Source organism: Athene noctua, chromosome 7 (genome assembly GCF_965140245.1).
Source record: "Athene noctua chromosome 7, bAthNoc1.hap1.1, whole genome shotgun sequence".
In the NCBI taxonomy this organism is placed as follows: Eukaryota; Metazoa; Chordata; class Aves; order Strigiformes; family Strigidae; genus Athene; species Athene noctua.
Window position 1 is genome coordinate 9,548,884 of NC_134043.1, and position 17,320 is coordinate 9,566,203.

The 17,320-nt window shown below is 36.8% G+C and overlaps 1 protein-coding gene across 3 annotated transcripts in view; it reads left to right on the top strand.

The window, feature by feature from the left end:
• Positions 1–17,320, top strand: part of DPP10 (dipeptidyl peptidase like 10) — a 556,222-nt gene that overhangs the window by 395,540 nt on the left and 143,362 nt on the right. For 2 of the 3 annotated variants that reach the window (XM_074910324.1, XM_074910323.1), the window contains exons 4-5: positions 1,848–1,942; positions 13,409–13,483. In XM_074910324.1, coding sequence (XP_074766425.1) covers positions 1,848–1,942; positions 13,409–13,483 — 170 coding nt within the window. The remainder of the gene's footprint in view (positions 1–1,847; positions 1,943–13,408; positions 13,484–17,320) is intronic. The other variant, XM_074910325.1, reaches the window with a different exon arrangement.

Sequence of the window (17,320 nt, forward strand, 5' to 3'; positions counted from 1 at the left end):
GTTAACAATTTTAAGGGCAAATTCTTTATTTGGGTGAAATGTTCATGGTAGGATTAGTTAATGTGGCATGATGCTATAAATCCTATTGGCCAAATGTAGGTGGGATGTGGAAAAGTAGATAACTGGGAAGGAGTTATATTCTGATACTGTTGTTTGGATTTGGGTATCATGTTAGTCTCACCTATAGACCAAAAATGCATTCTTCAGAGCACTGTTCGAGTGGTGGGAAGGAACAAGCTAGTTGTTGACAGCTGTTCTATGTTTCTGGGTTATATGTGCCATTTCTCACATTATGGTTTACTCATAATTGGGGACAGTTCTTTTCAGTGCTAGGGTACCTAAAAGAATACATGAAATAAACCTTACAAGAAGTTGCAAGAACTTTAATATTCTGTAGTAACTAGAAACCTGAAACCAAAATAACTTTATACAGTGTTACTACTTTTTATTCAAAATGAATATTTGAAATCTTTTTCTTTATAAGAAGTTACTGTTAATTCTACACTTCACAATCTAATTTTCCTTCCTAAACTGTAGCTCTGATAATAGTGCTAAACTCCATCAATCCCACCCCACTTCCCAGCCATGATCCTAAAATAGCTTTGTAAGCTCTTCAAATGAGGCTTCATTAATTTTACAGAACATACCAGAGGATATTCTCTAGTGCTGTATATCTGGAGTTTCTGTGGAGTCAATTAAAATACAGCTTCATTTTTCTGAATAAACGAAGCATATTTTTTATGATAGCATAACCTTTTTCTCTAGTCGTGTTTACTTCCCACTTCATAAAATTCAGGGATCTGTAATGAATTTCTCAGACATTACTGAGGGTTAGTAAAGTTCTTTTGTGTTTCCTTTAGGCTTAATTTAGAACTTTTCTTATGCTTTCTTCATTTTTATAACAAAAGTTTCATTTGATTAAATATAAATCTCTTACATGGGTTTTAAATAACATGAAAGAATCAGCAGCCAATCTATTCAATCTTTTTTTAGAAATAGGGGGAAATTTGGAACCAATTCTCGTTTTAAATCAAGGCTAATGTAGTTGTATTTCTTGGTAATTTTACAGGTACTGATACAGATACAAAGCCTTTTTCATCGGAGTCACAACTAATTATGTAATTTTTTTTCTTTAGTTCAGGTGTATTAGATTATATTTTTATGGAAATTTATAAATAAAGTTGGTGGTAGAAGGAAAAAAAAAAAAAGACAGTTCATCCCACAGTGTTTTATATGTTCTACAAATGGACCTATTTAGCTTTAACCCTCCTTTGCTAACATTCAGTTTATGTGATGATCTAGTATTCTGTGGCCCAGCACTAATTGCACAGGACATGGACTGTCTTAAGATACAGTACATGTATTTGTCAATCCTGTTACCGGAGATACAGAATAGTACAGAAGTTTTGTTAGAATCACTTCTAAGGAGATATGTGAATATGGTGTCCAGTAAAGGCTTTTTTCTTTGCAAAAATTTACTTTTGTGTATGACCCTTTTCCTAGTGCATATGGTTGGACATTAAAGTGTCAGACTGACAGTGCTACCAAGGTTTTATATTCAAGATGTCACTTCATTCACAGCAATTATACTGGATATATTTTTGCCACAGAAAATGTTTCCATTTAAGTGAAATATTTTTCAGTGAGGTCAGCATGCTATAAGGCATAAACTGGTATTTTTGAAGCTCGTGAGGGAGATCAACAAAGGTAGATATCATGAGTGCAATGCTTCTCTCAATCTTGTTTACATATTGTAATATTCTAATAACCTTAATATGCTGGTTTTCTCTACAGAAGTATTAAATACTCAATATGTTTGTTAACTGTTAATACCTTTGTTGTTGCAGATACAACAGTGGTGTATAAAAATAGGAATGGACATGTTGTTGAACTGAATGTAGAAACAAATACAACTACATTATTATTGGAAAATACAACTTTTGTAAGTAATATATTATTTACTTACTATTTAGTGGAAGTCGTCTAACATTTTTTCCTGCAACAGGAGTGAGAGAGTACAATATTTAAAGGTTACAGAAAATATATTTATAACCTAGACTAGATTATGTATAAATGGAAAGTGTAATCCATTCCTCTGTCAGTGCATGATTTCTGGCTGAAGTTATTTGTTGTTTTATTCCTACATGTAAATAAGCAAGATGTTGGAGGATATGTTGTTGGCTATAGTCCATGCTTTGTTCAGGCCATTTGAAGGATCATGCCTGGCATATGTGCTGGTGAATCTACCTGGTGTCTATTATAAAAGATTTTATAAAATGAGAGTATGTTACGCAAAATGTTGAGAGCTTTTCGCTATTGGAAAAGGGGAGAAGTGTTCAAAAATCGTATGAAGATTTTCCTTTTATGGCAAACTAGATGATTGGGGATTATTATTCTTGACCAATAAATAGTATCTAGTGAGTAGTTTGCATATGTTTCTGACTAAAAGTAATTGCTAAGAAATGCTTTAATGCCTTAGTCTACATTTTCTTTTGCTTTGCTTGCTGCTGTTATTCTCAGTGATACCACTTATATCCTACCCTGTAATTCTCGTTTATCAGGGTTTTGCAGCATAAACACGTGGCTTGTCAATCTTTCCTCATAAATACTCCATACAGACCACTGGCTGTTATTGTTAATCCCTGTATTTTTAATTTAGTAAAATCTTCTGCACCTGCAGACCCAAAAGGATGACTCATTTTCATCAGTGGTCTTTGGCAAAAGCTGATTTTATTCCTGGTCTGTTCCTGGCCTTTGCTGATACAGATTTCTCCTTTCAAAACATAAAGCCCCTGGTGACCTTTTCTTCTAACTCCTCGAACTATAAAGAGGAGAGTAGAAGCTCAGGAGAAAGAATTTGATGCTGACTTCCTAGGTCAATGTAAAGATGAAGGCGAAGGGAGGAGAGTATTGTATTTTGATGGGGTGTGTGTGAGGCTCCCTTTGTACAAGCTGCACCCTTCTATACTGGGATGTGCCTCCAGGTACCTCTTAGCCCAAAAAAGGCTGGCAGACACAATTAAAAGGGGGTGAAAAGATGAATTACTGTAAAGTACAAACGACAAAGTATTATTACTCTAAAGTACAAACCACAAAGTATTGCAGAAGCATTTTCCCTCTTATCCATGTGTATGTGAGTGCTTGCCTGGCTATGTAGAGGATTAACTGTGTCAGGCCTATGTATTGCCTTCAGTGTATCCCTTGAATACAAGCAGCTGCTTGGACATCCCTGCCTATAAAACTTGACTTTAATGACAAGACTTGAGTTTCCTCACAGATGAATTCATATACTTTTGGCTGCAAGTATTTGGCTCATACGATGTCAAGTGTAATGCCAACATGACAAGCTATTCAGGCCATTATGCTAAACCAGTCTTGCCAAGTAACGATGGATCAGTATGGACAGGCTGCTTCACGCTGCAAGCATCGCTTCTTTTCACAACATTGCTCTTATCTCGGCTTTATATGGAACTGATTCATCCTTAAGTCACACAGACTGAGAGAGCTCTAGATACCTATTCTTAGTTAGAAATGTGGGAAACTGATCCAAAATGGGTAATATTTAAGCAACCATTTAACAGTTATGTGTGGAACAGAGACAAATAAAGACTTTTTTTTCCTGCAAAGCTCCTTCCTGTACACAGTCAAAAGCTAAGAGTGTTAGAGGTAAATGAAGTGAATTCCAGCAATGATTATTCCTATGGAAGTAGAATAAAAAGCTGAAAACAGAGCAGAAGACTCAGTAAGTTTGTTGGTGTATACTTGGCAGACAGCAATGGGAAATGTTCCTGTGCCGAGTTGTCTGTTGACAAGGTGGCCAGTGATCCTTTCAGGAGATCATAACATTACAGAGGCAGATTGTATGGCTGAAATCAAAAGCTTCCCTGTTCGTCTAAGCTCCACTGTCCCTCAATTCACACTGCTAAGTGTACTCTTACAAATTTAGACACCTGGATCGTTTATCAAACATTTTCCTCGCGCAGTGTCACATCTGCTTAATCACTGGTGCGTAATTAGAGTGGTGCTGGTTTAATGACTCTGCAGAGATGTCTTGTATTACTAAAAAATACAGATCCAGCATAAGCAGTGGCAATGCAAGTTCCCTTATTCTTCCCTATCAAAGAGTTTTAGTCATTAAAGTGTCACCTTTTGATGGGAGTTATTAGTCTGTTTTCAATCTGCATTCCCTTTCCTGCTTGCCTCTCTGCAGCAGCTCCCCAGAAGTGGCAGGTTTTTCTTGGTAATGTTGATAATTTTCCACTGAAAATTGAACTGCTATGATAAACTCATTGCACAGAGTCAAGGGGCTAGTAGTGACTCTTTGTCACTACTGATGAGGCTCTATTTGAATCAGCAGCTCAAAACAGATTTTCTTTTTTCCTCATTACTAATCCCCTGAAGCAATCTTCCACAGTGTCCAGATCACTGTCTCTTCTTTTGCATCTTGGAGACTGCCATTTTTGTGCAAAGTACATTTCTTTTATCCTTCGCTGTGTTGCTTATTGTCTGTAAGTCAGACAGACCTACTGAAGAGCTGCTATGCTCACTGTGTGTGTATCAGCAAAAAAGCAGAGTGCAATTTTTTAAAAAACGTATGTATAAAGATTTTTTTTAAAAAAACTTTAAAAATCCCCTAAAAATATTCCTGTACCTGGAAAGAAAAAAGGTTAAGTGTTTTGTCATTCTAAGATGCCCATTTCTCTCCCATAGTGAAATATCTATCCAAAGTTTCATCATTAAATTACTTTTTTTCCAGTGTCATTAGATTTTATTCAGAACTAGACGAAATGATTGCATTTCATTTGTCCTTTTCTAATCAAATCCTTTTCTATAATCAATCTAGTAGTAAAATAATCTGGCCTTTATATAATTAAACTATCAGCAAAGCAATATTATGGATAACAAATACAGAGACATAAGTGAAAAGAGTAGCTTGTAAAGCACAAAGAATATCTATTAGTGTCACTGGATATCGTAATTTAAAGACGTTTTCCAATACATATTTGTCATTTAAGTGTGTTCCTGTAGAACATCCTGTTTAAGATGTCTAATAAACAGTTAATATTCTGAGCGAGCAGCATATAAATGCTAACAGCTGGAGGCTGGGTAAGTCTTCTATTAAATAGAGCCAAAAAAGCCATAGACATTAATCACTGTGTGGCATCCTGATGTTTTCAATGCTGCCTCGATATGTGATTACAGTATGTTCTCTATCATCTGTCTGAGGTGCCTGTCACCATGATCATAAGTGACATGCCTACCAGTTTTTCAGCATTTAGCAATACTTTATTACACGCTACAGTTCCAAAATAAGTAACATTACGCCACATTTATCTGAGTAATTTCAATATTTAACAAGTGTTTTACCTTTTGCTGTCAACTATTACATAAAGTTGCTAAGAACAGGTTACTGGTTCACACACAACCCAGCCACAAGATCTGGCTAAGCTGGAGAGGAGACCACGAAGGACCACATGGATTCTTTTGCTCAGAGGACATTGTCCACCTAGTCCCTTATCATACTTCTAGCTCAGCACCTCTACTCTGTTTTACAATCCTTAAGCCCAAGCCAAAATGAAAAAAAGCAAACACAGAGATGAGAGAAAACATGTGTCGGGACCATGTGTTTTGTTATGGTACTTTCTAGATGTGTTGAATCCTCTGAAAGAAACCTTTATACATTTTGCCTTCTTTTCTCCTTCTCAAAAAAAGCTGCAATAATTATGAAAGCGGTAAGACTGTTTTTTATTAGCCCTTGGTTCCACTGCTTTTGTGGCAGATGTATGCAAAATTATTCAGATACTATGCATACACCCTAACAAACACTCAGTCCAGGATCCTGGGTCAGAAATAAATCTAGCATGACTCTTGAAGACTTCTGAGTGTAGTTGATGGGATATATTTTGAATCATCAAATAAAAGGCTGTTGATTTGTTTGCAATTCCCAATGATGCAAGTAGAATTGTTTTCAATTTGGAAACTCTAGAACAGGGTCTTGTATTTACAACAGCTTCCTCCCAGCTGCATGCTTTGGACTCTTCTGAAACCCAGCAATTCCTGACTTGCTCTCCCCCTTGATTTCGGTGCCTTTCACCAACTCTTCTCAAGTGCAAGGGGAAACTGTATCCTGGTGCACATCAAATATTACTGAGATGCAAACCCGTTTCCAGGGGCTTATACCCTAAACCCAGGACTATACCCTAAACTATGTTGTATTGTCATATGACTGTGGACCATCTTTTACACAAGGATAGAGAGAGAAGGATTACTGCTTGCTGCCTACTAATTGGGGGATGTCATCAGAAGAGTAAGCAGAGCAGGAGTAGTCTTGGCTCATGAATCATTATCAGGCTGTGGCAGCCCAGCTGTGAAAACCTTGTGGAGGCCTTGCAGCCAAAAGCAGAGAATGAGAGTTCTCTGTTTCTGAACAGAGCTTTTGGCAGGGACTTTTCTGTGGTGTTTTACAGACCGTTGTTCATAAACAGCCCTTCTTGTTGATCATTCTCCTATTTTTGATATTTTTTTTTGGTTTGTGTTCCCCAAGCACCACACCCCCTTCCTCTTTTGACGGTAAACTCAGTGCAGCATCTTAATGCAATTATAGTTCCTTTGTTGATTAATGCAGACTTAATTGCAAGAGTAGTTTACATGCTTATATTTTAAGAGCCTCACGTAAGAGATTAATGAAAGGGTGAATAATGGTAAAAACATTAAACAACATTATATAACCACATAAATATTAGTAATTGTTGCAACACTGGACATTTTAATGACCCACACATGTTGTAAATAGGTGGTTATGAACACTGTAACATTATTTCTGCTCTCCCATGCTCCTCTAAATGTTAAATAACCCCCTCAGCAAAACCTTTTCAGTAGAGGGGTTTTTATGAGTTAGAGTTTATTGTTGCAGTGCACCACTGTGCACAGAGATGGGGAAACCTGACAGGGGAAAGGATTTGAAGTCACTGTGCTTTGATGGTGGCCACTGGGTTTTGTCCAAGTGAAGGACATAAAAACATACTTCAGTATACAAAATGCAGGGGACAGTACTCCAAAGTGCCAGGTGAGGGTAGCTTTGTGGGGGATCTCTCTAAATAGTAGTCCTGATGAGATCGTTCCTTGATATAGAAAATAGTTAAGGGTTAACTATGTCAAAGATGGAGAATGGGAGGAAGAAAATTCTGTGATTTACTGTTTAAGAGGTTATTTTTTACTAGGGAGGCAATGGTGTGGGGCTCCTGTGAGCTGCACAGGTCTGTTCACATCTTTTTAATGTCCTACAATCACCTTCTCCTGTATGAAAGTATTTTGGGACTGCATAAGGAGTTTTAGGTGGGTTTGGGGAATTTGGTTTGTGTTTTTGAGAACCACCCATCCAGGATGGCCCCCATCCGTAGGGTAGAGTTCAGCTTAGATCGTGATTTAAGTCACATTCATCTTTTAAGATGGATAGGAAACCTGAGTGTTAACAGTTACAGCACATAGCACTGCAGGATTTTTGGATCTAGATTAAATGTTCAGGTGACACAAGAAATAGTGCATTAAGAAATGTAACCTTGGAAACACATGTTTTTTCAATATTCTAAGCATCGTGCATTTTCCTAATTACAACCTGACTCTCTTCTCAGAGGTCCCATGTTTTTACTGCTACGAGGCTTGCTCTTCTGCTAGGCTACATGCTCTGCTGCTCTCTCATCTAACCTCCCTGTGGTCCATCTTCTCCCTTCAGTCGCATCAGTGGTAATGGAAAGAAAATCCCACTGTTCACTTGATTGCTGACACCACCTGTGGAAACTGCTACACACCAAATGCCTTCTCATTTTGCAACTAGTGTAATTTTGTCCCATCTGATTCCTCTTATGCATTGCCATTTGGTCAAGGCCTGACTGATATGCTGAGCTGAATATCTACGAATACTAATGAACTCCCATACATAGATGGTCAGTTATACCACTAAGTTAAAATTCTGATACAGATGTAAGTATGTGATATAAAGAGATGTATGAGTTCCTTAGTAGTAGAATTGCCACCAGGCTTTAAAGTAACATTCTGAAGGTCTTGAAATATTTTATCCTGGATGAATAACAAAAATTTTTAAAGCCTAAATGCGTGTAAACTTAGCACTGAACAATAATTGGAGAAGGATAATAATAGGAGTGTGGAAGATGTAGGTTTCTTGGGAAAGTAGATGTACAAGAAACTGAAACAGAATGAGGGGTAAAACTAAAGGAAAAACCCCAACAACAAAAACAAAGTAAGCTCTGCCAAAGTGAAAATTTCTTACAATAGGTTTTTTAACTGTGATGTATTATTTCACTTAAAACTATGCAACTGAAACTATGAAAAAAGAATACTATAAAGTGTTTGTCAGTTGTTAAGGATATGTTTTTACAGCTCTGGGCTAGAGTATGTTATAGGTAACGTGCATCTGTTTGCTCTATAGCATATTATTGAAAGATTATGAATAAGGCACTGATTTAAATGTCATAGTAGTTAAAATCCACAAAAATAGTTAGAACATTTTATAGTAGGTGAAAGAATAGAGCAAAGATGAAGGGAGCAGCCAATACATCAATAACTAAGAACCAGGCTTTAAAAAAACAGAATAAAAAGAAGGTGACACTGAGGGGCCCCTGCTGAGGATGCAGAACCTAAACCCACCCTAAAACTTCTCCTGAACACAATTATAACAAGTATTTCTGTTAGAGAAACACACATAAAATGCAAAATGAAAAAAATAATTAATCAATGCAAAATATTGACATTGGAAATTAAACTTGAAAATATATTGTTTATCAGAATTTTGTTTTCCCTTTTAATCGTCCATATGGAAAGATGGAAGTCAATGGGGGGGGGGGGGGAGGTGTTGTCCCTTATGTTTATTTGTTGCAGAATCACTTTTTCATTTGCTTTTACTCTTACTGTCTCAAGCAGTTCTCATCTTTTCTTTCCATACAAAACTATGTTTAGCAAGAAAAAATTGGAATATGGATGAGAAAATGAAGCTGGAAAGCTGAAGGGCAAAAGACTGTTTAAATGGACTGTGACATTTTGCCTCCATTTGGCTTTTACCCTTGCAATCTATGGTGACAGTGAGACTAGCAGTCATTGCTTGTCCATGGGATTGTCACATCATGCATCACTGTCAGGACAAGACTTAAAACTCTTGTCATGTGAGGTATTTCAAAGAGACCTAGAAATGGAATGTTTAATATGGGTAGACCTAGTTATACAGTCAGTAGGGTTTTGGTTGGGTGAGGAATGCAAGATCAGATATAGCATCATTCTTTCATGTCTGAAAAAGTTAGATGATGTCAAATTCAGCAATATGGGAGGAATGGATGATAGATTTGTGGATTAAAAAGGGAAGGCAGCGTACAGGTGTTTAAAAATCATTTGGTTTTGGCTCAGAATTATGCAGCAGTCTGAAATGTAACTAATTTAGGGAATCCATGAATTTATCTAGTCATAGTGTTTTCTAGTTGCATACAGCTGATGGTTTTCATAAAGATCTTAAGTCTCAATGTGGCTAGGTAGAACTGACACATATTAGGGACATAAGGAAATTACCTTCACTTTTTCTTTCTCTTCTGCCTTTCTTCTGTTGTGGTTTGAAAAGGGGTGAGGGTGTATATGGAAGGCACAGTGCAGCACTGTGTTGAGTTACCCCAGTCTCCTAACTAGCTGATACTGTGCAGGGAAACTAGCCCTGCTTCTGCATCCAGGGACCATACCTAATTAGCCAGCTGTATTTCTCCTTGTTTCCGAGCTTCTTTGTCCAGAGCTACATTTCTCAGAGATCAAGCACAGCTAAACCATAGAGGCATATTCATAAGGGGCAGCATTAGGTCTCTCTTTCTGAACAAAGATTAAATATCTCCTGACAAAGCAAGAAGCTTGAAAAGTTGCAGATATGCAGACATGATAGCACAACAAGCATCCTCCAGATTTTTGATAACAAGACACCCGAGGTTTTTTAATTCCCAATGTTTCCAATATGATATTTTTCTTTAAAACTCAAAAATACGTTCTCCTGAGAAGAGAACAAACGCTTGGGTTCAGAGTATTCACAAACTTTTTTTTTAATTAATAAATATATCTAATCCCTGTAGTGACTGTCTCAATAGTAAGCCTCCCAAGGGCATGAGTGACATATGTCTTGGCTCTTACAGCAGGGACCGAAACTTTCCTTTAAGCCTATCACCAGCTGATCTTATCTCCTCAGCCATGGAGTCAGTCATCTGTTTGTTGGTGAAATACCTTAAAGATGTTTGTGGGGAAAAGCTGAAATCTGTCTTTTGTTTTAGTGTACTCACAGACTGTGAGCTTACTTGCTGTGTTAGGCAGGAGGAATGAGTCAGGTAATTTTTTTTTTCCCCTGTTGTTAATCTAGAAGGGCTTCTTCTGTGCGTATGAGGAGACAGTTTCTGAATTTATTGCCAAAATTGTGTTTGTCTTTACCCAAAACCCCCAAAACAGAACTCTAAGGAAATTTTTAAATCACTTTAAGTGACTTTAAGTCACTTAAATCTCTCTGAAATTCTATTAGAATGAAACATATATTTCTTTAAAGTCTTGATCGTAAATCCAACTTTAAAAAATGGACTAATTATGTTTTTATGATAATTTAAGAAATCAGGATTGCTGTCAGCTTTGGTAATGAACACATGATTTCTACTGGTCTAATTTTAATTTTGTTTCTTAAGTGAAACTTTAAACAGTATGAAACAGCTTTATGCTCCTTTTAGCAAGAATAATGTCATTACCTGCAATCAAGAGATTATATCTTATTGGCATTGCATGTGCACCATGTGTCTCAGGCATTTCTGGAGGCAATCAGAGTTTTACAGGTGAGTGCAAGCTGAATGAACAAGGTCATCTTCAGTAGGATTGAAATGTTTTTAAATCCCAAATCCACAAGACTCTACACTTGGATATAGAATATGTGAGTAGCTGTTGCTGGTGTTGCCTCAAACTGCCAATAGTTTGCAGCTGAGCTACTCAGGTGTTTGCATTAAGTTCATCATTACTTTTGGGGTGGAATAATCAGCAACTGAAGATTTTTACTAAATGCATGAAATTATAAGCACTGTACTCCCTGAAAATGAATTTGGAAAGCTGCCTGGGTTATATATTGCTGAAGACTGAGGTAGTGGGGTATTAATTAACTGCTAGAAAGCAGAGAAATTTCAAAATTCCACTTCTAAAAATGTTTTCAGTGATGTGCTAAGAAAAGGGAATGTTATTCATAGATTGACATTGACATAGTCTCTGCTTAAAGGTGTTTTGAGCACAGTAGAAATCTCTTCTGAATGCTTTATAGATACGAAAGGATGCTTTTAGGTTTGTTTTCTGTTCTTTCCTCAAGACTGCAGATTTATCTTCTAACTTTTGATACTGTCATGCTCTTGCATCAAACTAATGCAGTTTATCTTCAAAACTAATTTTTTCTCTTTGATTTCTTCGGATAGCTTGATTCTAATTATATAACCTAGGAGCCTGAATTTAATCTCTGTATCAACACATAGCATCTCTTCAGTTTATTGGAAGATTAGCTTTTGCTTGTTCTTTTTACTCTGAATGTATTAGTTTCTGACTTCTGGTTTGTGTACCTTAAACCCTTGTTCAGTTCATTAGTTTAGCAGTGAAGGGAAGGAATATTATTCAAAGGGACCTGGACAGGCTGGAGAGATGGAACCATGCAAACCTCATGAAGAATCAAGGGCAAGGTCCTGCCCATGGGTCGGGGCAATCCCCAGCACAAATACAGGCTGGGCCATGAGGGGATTGAGAGCAGCCCTGAGGAGAAGGACTTGGGGGTATCAGTAGATGGAGAACTGGCTATGAGCCAGCAATGTGCACTCACAGCCCAGAAAGCCAACCGTGTCCTGGGCTGCATCAAGAGCAGTGTGGGCAGTAGGGTGAGGGAGGGGATTCTCCCCCTCTGCTCCATTCTTGGGAGACCCCCCCTGCAGTGCTGTGTCCAGCTCTGGGGGCACCAACAGAAGAAGGACATGGACCTGCTCGAGGGGGTCCAGAGGAGGCCACAAAGATGCTGAGGGGGCTGGAGCACCCCCTGTGAGGACAGGCTGAGAGAGTTGGGGGTGTTCAGCCTGGAGATGAGAAGGCTCCAGAGAGACCTTATAGTGGCCTTCCAGTACTTCAGGGGGGGCTACAGGAATGATGGCAAGTGACTCTTGTTCATGTGGTGTAGGGATAGGACAAGGGGTAATGGTTTTAAAATGAAAGAGGGTAGATTTAGATTAGATCTAAGGAGGAAATTCTTACCTGTGAGGGTGGTGAGACACTGGAACAGGTTTTTCAGAGAAGCTGTGCCTGCCCCCTCCCTAGAAATATTCAAGGCCAGGTTGGACGGGGCTTTGAGCAACCTGGGCTAGTGGAAGGTGTCCCTTCTCATGGCGGGGGGGTGGGACTGGATGATCTTTAAGGTCGCTTCCAACCTAAACCGTTCTATGATGATTAGGCTAAACAAAACAGGATGCTTAAGAAGTAAAATAAGGGAAAGCCTTCATCTGAACAGTGGAGATTTCTTGTTCTGCATAGCTATTAGTTTATTTTCTTTCGGCTTGTACCTTTGTGGTTCTCTTATTTGTTCTGTCCTACTTTTTTTATCCTTATCTGCATTTTCCACTTCTCCCTTTTCCTTTCATTCTGCAAAGAGATGTCTTGAGATTAATTTAAAATTATTTCCTTTGGTGCCCTTTAAAACACATTCTTATCTTCCTTGTATACTAGATACGGTAAATTCTTTCAGACATCAACATTACCCCTTGATTAAATTACAGCCCTGAATTCAATTGGGTGTCATGTAGTCTTGGATAGATGTAAAGCAATATTAGTTTTATAATGCTACCTTATGTTTCACTTTGCTCTCCACTAAAGCATTATCTTTCTTATAAGAAAGAGTTTTTCTTTAGTGCAAGTTGTCTTGCAAAATGTTTATGTATATGGTGTTAAAAGAAGAGCAATAGAGACACAGTGCACACCTGTTCTTTTTCTTGTATGTTACCTTTAAGACTAACGTAGTGACGAATCTCCCGTATAATCATTCCTGAAGTACACACCAACCAAAGTGTGTTCCCTCACCCTCCTGAAATGAATCGGTTATAGTTGTTATCCTTGAGCTTAGTGCTTGCAATCATGATAAAAAACTCCTCAGCTTTTTAATTGGTATTTAGTGCTGAAGTCAGATGCATCTGTTGCCATTGTACTGCTACCAGCAAAATAGACTAAGAATTATTTGAATCCTACTTTTGTGGAAATTGCATAGATGTTCTAAACCAGATCTGTCTTATGAATGGGAAGTTCTTAAATTACTGTTAAAATATTTGGAAAAAATTATCCTTCTTCTTGAAAAATGACTTCTATTGTTACTTCATTTTAGGTAACATTTAAAGCATCAAGATACTCTGTTTCACCAGACTTAAGATTTGTTCTTCTTGCATATGATGTTAAACAGGTAAGCCAACTATTCATAATCAAAGAGCCTCTAAATTAAAACTGAAATGCTTCTTGTTTTGTATATTCTATTTGAGATTCCATATAAAATAATATGATACATGTAGTTGATTTCTCTTCCCAAAACCTTCTGATGCCATGATGGTGAAGTATGTATTTAAGTGTGTACAGAAAGGTTCTCAACTGAGGTAAATTGCCATGGCTCCTCTGAAGCGTCATGCTGGTTTTTGTAGTAGAAGTTTAATAACCCTTAAACTGTTCTGTTACTAGCTGATTATGTGAAAACCTATAGTTTGCTATTCCTCCTGTTTTAAACGGGAGTACATGTCATTTATGGACTATACTAAAAAAAAAAAATATCTGGGCTGATTCATGTCAGGGAAGTTTTATTGTTGGCTTCAGTAGTCTGAAAACTGATAGTCTGAAAGTCTCTTGGACTATATAATGCAGTGTATTCTTTGTTTCTCATAGTATTTAGAAATTTTGCAGGCTATTATGTTGTCAAAAAGAGTTCCACTCAATAATACCACATAGAGTTTTGTAAATGCAAACAAAAATGGAAATTTTTTTTCAGAATTTCCTCCATGCATATTGGTGTTTGCATAAAAAGTGCTCTTAAAATACAAAATGTTCTTCATTACAGAATAGTTCTGGTTTGATAGACTCATTGTCTTTTCAAGTAAGTTTGGGTTGGTTGTTTGGATTTTTTTATTATTTTGTAACAGTAAAATAAAAAAAAAAAATCTGTTAATACCTGTGACCTTAATATCAGAAGACAGTGTTCAGAAATGACAAAATATTACTATTGTTTATCTTACTATACTACAGTATGGTAGTTTACTTATTGTTTTGTGTTGGTAACTGATTATATGATAGCTGTGTGTTGTGGATTGCAATTCTTAGAACAGTAAAATATTCATTTCCAGGTCAGTATACAAATTTTTCTGGCCTTCGAGTAACAATGCTCTTTTGATTTGTATGCCTGAAGCTTTAATGCTTATATCTGCAAGCTGAAAAATGTGCTGAAAGCTGATCAGAAATATTCTAAAGGTGTTGATATAAAATTATTGGTTTACTAGATCCAAATACAGTTTTCTTCTACCAGTTCTAGTGGATTCTGGATCCAGCTCTTTTTATGATATGCATGTGTCAAGAAACCAGAAAAAGAACTGCTGTTGTTCAATTCACTATTTTTTTATTGTGAAGCGTTCCAGTTTGAATTCTCTCTGAAAAATACTTGCTTCTTGATTGCTTCTTATTGTGTGAAAGAATTTAATAATCCCTCAAACTGTCTTAATTTCCTCATTTGATCTACTGAAATTGTCATTTTTGGGTGGGTTGGTTTGTTTGGGATTTTCTTAGTAATAGCATATCTAGCTGATAGAGAAAAATAATGTATCCATCACACTTTACTACAACTAAATGTAGTAACACCAGGAATGATAACACCCTGCCCCACAGTAAATGTGATCTCTGATGTGCAAATTGCTCTCAATAAATGCTGAATATATGACTTTGCAGTAGAACTCCCTTTCCGTATTTCATTCTTGGTTTTGTTTCAAGAAGAAACTTTTTCTTCCTTTTATAATCTAGTTCCTGGTAGTATCTAAAGGGATGAGCTTTGCAGCATTTACATTTTGCATCTAGTTGTTTTCTTTGCTCAAGTATATTGACAAGAAGTAATTAAAATGAGAAGCGAACAGGCTTTGGCAAGCAGTTTGTGGTGGTAGTCCTGGATGAGGCTTGTGATACTCACTCTTGAGTACTCCAGCTGGGCTCATAGCTTTCAAACCACAAGCACACTGTGATTGTTACATCCTCTAGAAGTGGTGGTGATGGTGCTAAAATTGGTTAATAGCTGTATGTTGTCAGTCAGATGTAAATAATAATAATGCCATTGAAGTCTGTTACCTTCTGAGAATTACCGGTTGCTTGGGGTGGAATGGAAAATAATCAAAAAGAGTATAAGCCAATTCTCTCAGAAGTTGCAAAAAACATTATTGTGAACATGTGGTAGCAAGCCTTTTTTCCTCCAAATATTGTGATACTGGGATATTTGTTAGGCTGGAGAGGCACTTCTGTTTTCTCAAAATCTGCTGGGGAAAAGATATGCAATGCGTTGGAAAGCCTCTTTATTTGTGCATAAGTAATGATTCCAAGTAACGTGATGAGTTAAGTTAGTGTTCATTCTTCTTTTTTCTGTCAGAGACAGACTTACTGGGTCTGGATGAGAGGAAATCCACCTGTCTACCTTATTTCTTTGCCCAGCTGTTAACTATAAATTATTGAATCTATTGCCTGTAAAATTAAAATTAATATTAAATGGCATAACTTAATTGGAGATTTTCAAATTCTTTTCAGTAGTATCAGGCCAGATTCTTTCTTCATATCTCACATAGTTGAGTCATTAACAATACCCAGTTCAAGGAACTGTAGGTAATTTATTGTAAACGTTTAGTTGATCTCACAGTCTGCTGTAAATTACCACAAACCCCTGGACTTTACTGCTTATCTTTGCCCCTTATTTTTTCTTCTTTGTTAAGATTTAGGTGTATAATCACACTATAATGTATTTGATGGGATTTCTGGTTTTGCAGACTGTCAAGACTTTAGAGTTTTAAAATTATAATGGTTGTTTACATACATTAATCTGGGTTCTTTGTAAAATACAGTAATACAGCTGGAACAGATTTATTAATCAACAGTTTTATAAATAAGCTGGAGTGTTTCAGCTGAACAGATTGGAGAAAAATAGAGACAAATGTTTCTTCAAGACATTTTGTCATGCAACTGTAATTAGAAACAAGGTTATTTTGATGTTTGGATTAAATATAAATGTTTAGTTAAATTAAATAGTTGAATATTTATTTTACTGTTGTCAGCATTTTCTTTAATCTATTTTATGCTTGGAATGGCAAACTTTAATTAAATTTGCAATTGTTTCAGCACAATTAAGAATGTCCTCTATGCATAACGGGACATAAATCTGCATGAAAATAAGCCATCTTTGAATACAAAAGTAATAAATGAATGAATCATTTAAATCATGCTTAATAGAAGGAACGAAACCATTTCATGTGGCATAGCAGCTGTTTTGGTATAGCTCTTTAAAATTCACATGCAAGAAAATTCCTTTGCTAAGGAATTCAGAGTGTTGTAAATTGATTTCTGGACATCAGACTCCATCTATATCATAGCAGGTCACAGCATGTAAGCCAATATTACCAGTGTAAGCACTGTGGCTGTCTGCTTTTTCTTTTTTAACAGAAGGCTGTAGCAATTTCAGAGGTATTTTCTGTGTGTTCTTTGCTGCAGTACTCCATAGTTCTCCACACTTCTGAAATGCTTTCATCAATTCTCCAAGTTTTTTGACTTTGGCAAAACTTGCATGGGTCGACTAATGTGTAGTTCAGTCTTACTTTCTGTCATTCACTGTAATTTGGTTGGCATCACTGGAAAAGGCTCATTTTGCAAGGCAGCAGATCAGTAAGTAGGAACTAATTTGAGAAATGAACACATACATTCTTGCTGAATGTCCTGCCATCCTGATTCTTCTGGGACAGTGTGAACACAGCAGCAGGGAAACCATTGTACGTATTGTATGCAGAGAAGGGACAGTTTTGCAGTGCTTTATCTTTTTTATTTTGCTTTGAAGATTGTCAAGGTATGAGCAAAGAATGTGATGCTCTGAGAGCAGAGCATCTAAGCCAGTTGAAATTTCCAGAGAAAAAGTTATTTCATCATTGCTCTTAATAAATACTGTGTTAAAATTACATCTAAAATTTTTCTCACTCTGCTGGTGGTGGTGTTCTATAGTGACCACAAGTGATTTATAGTT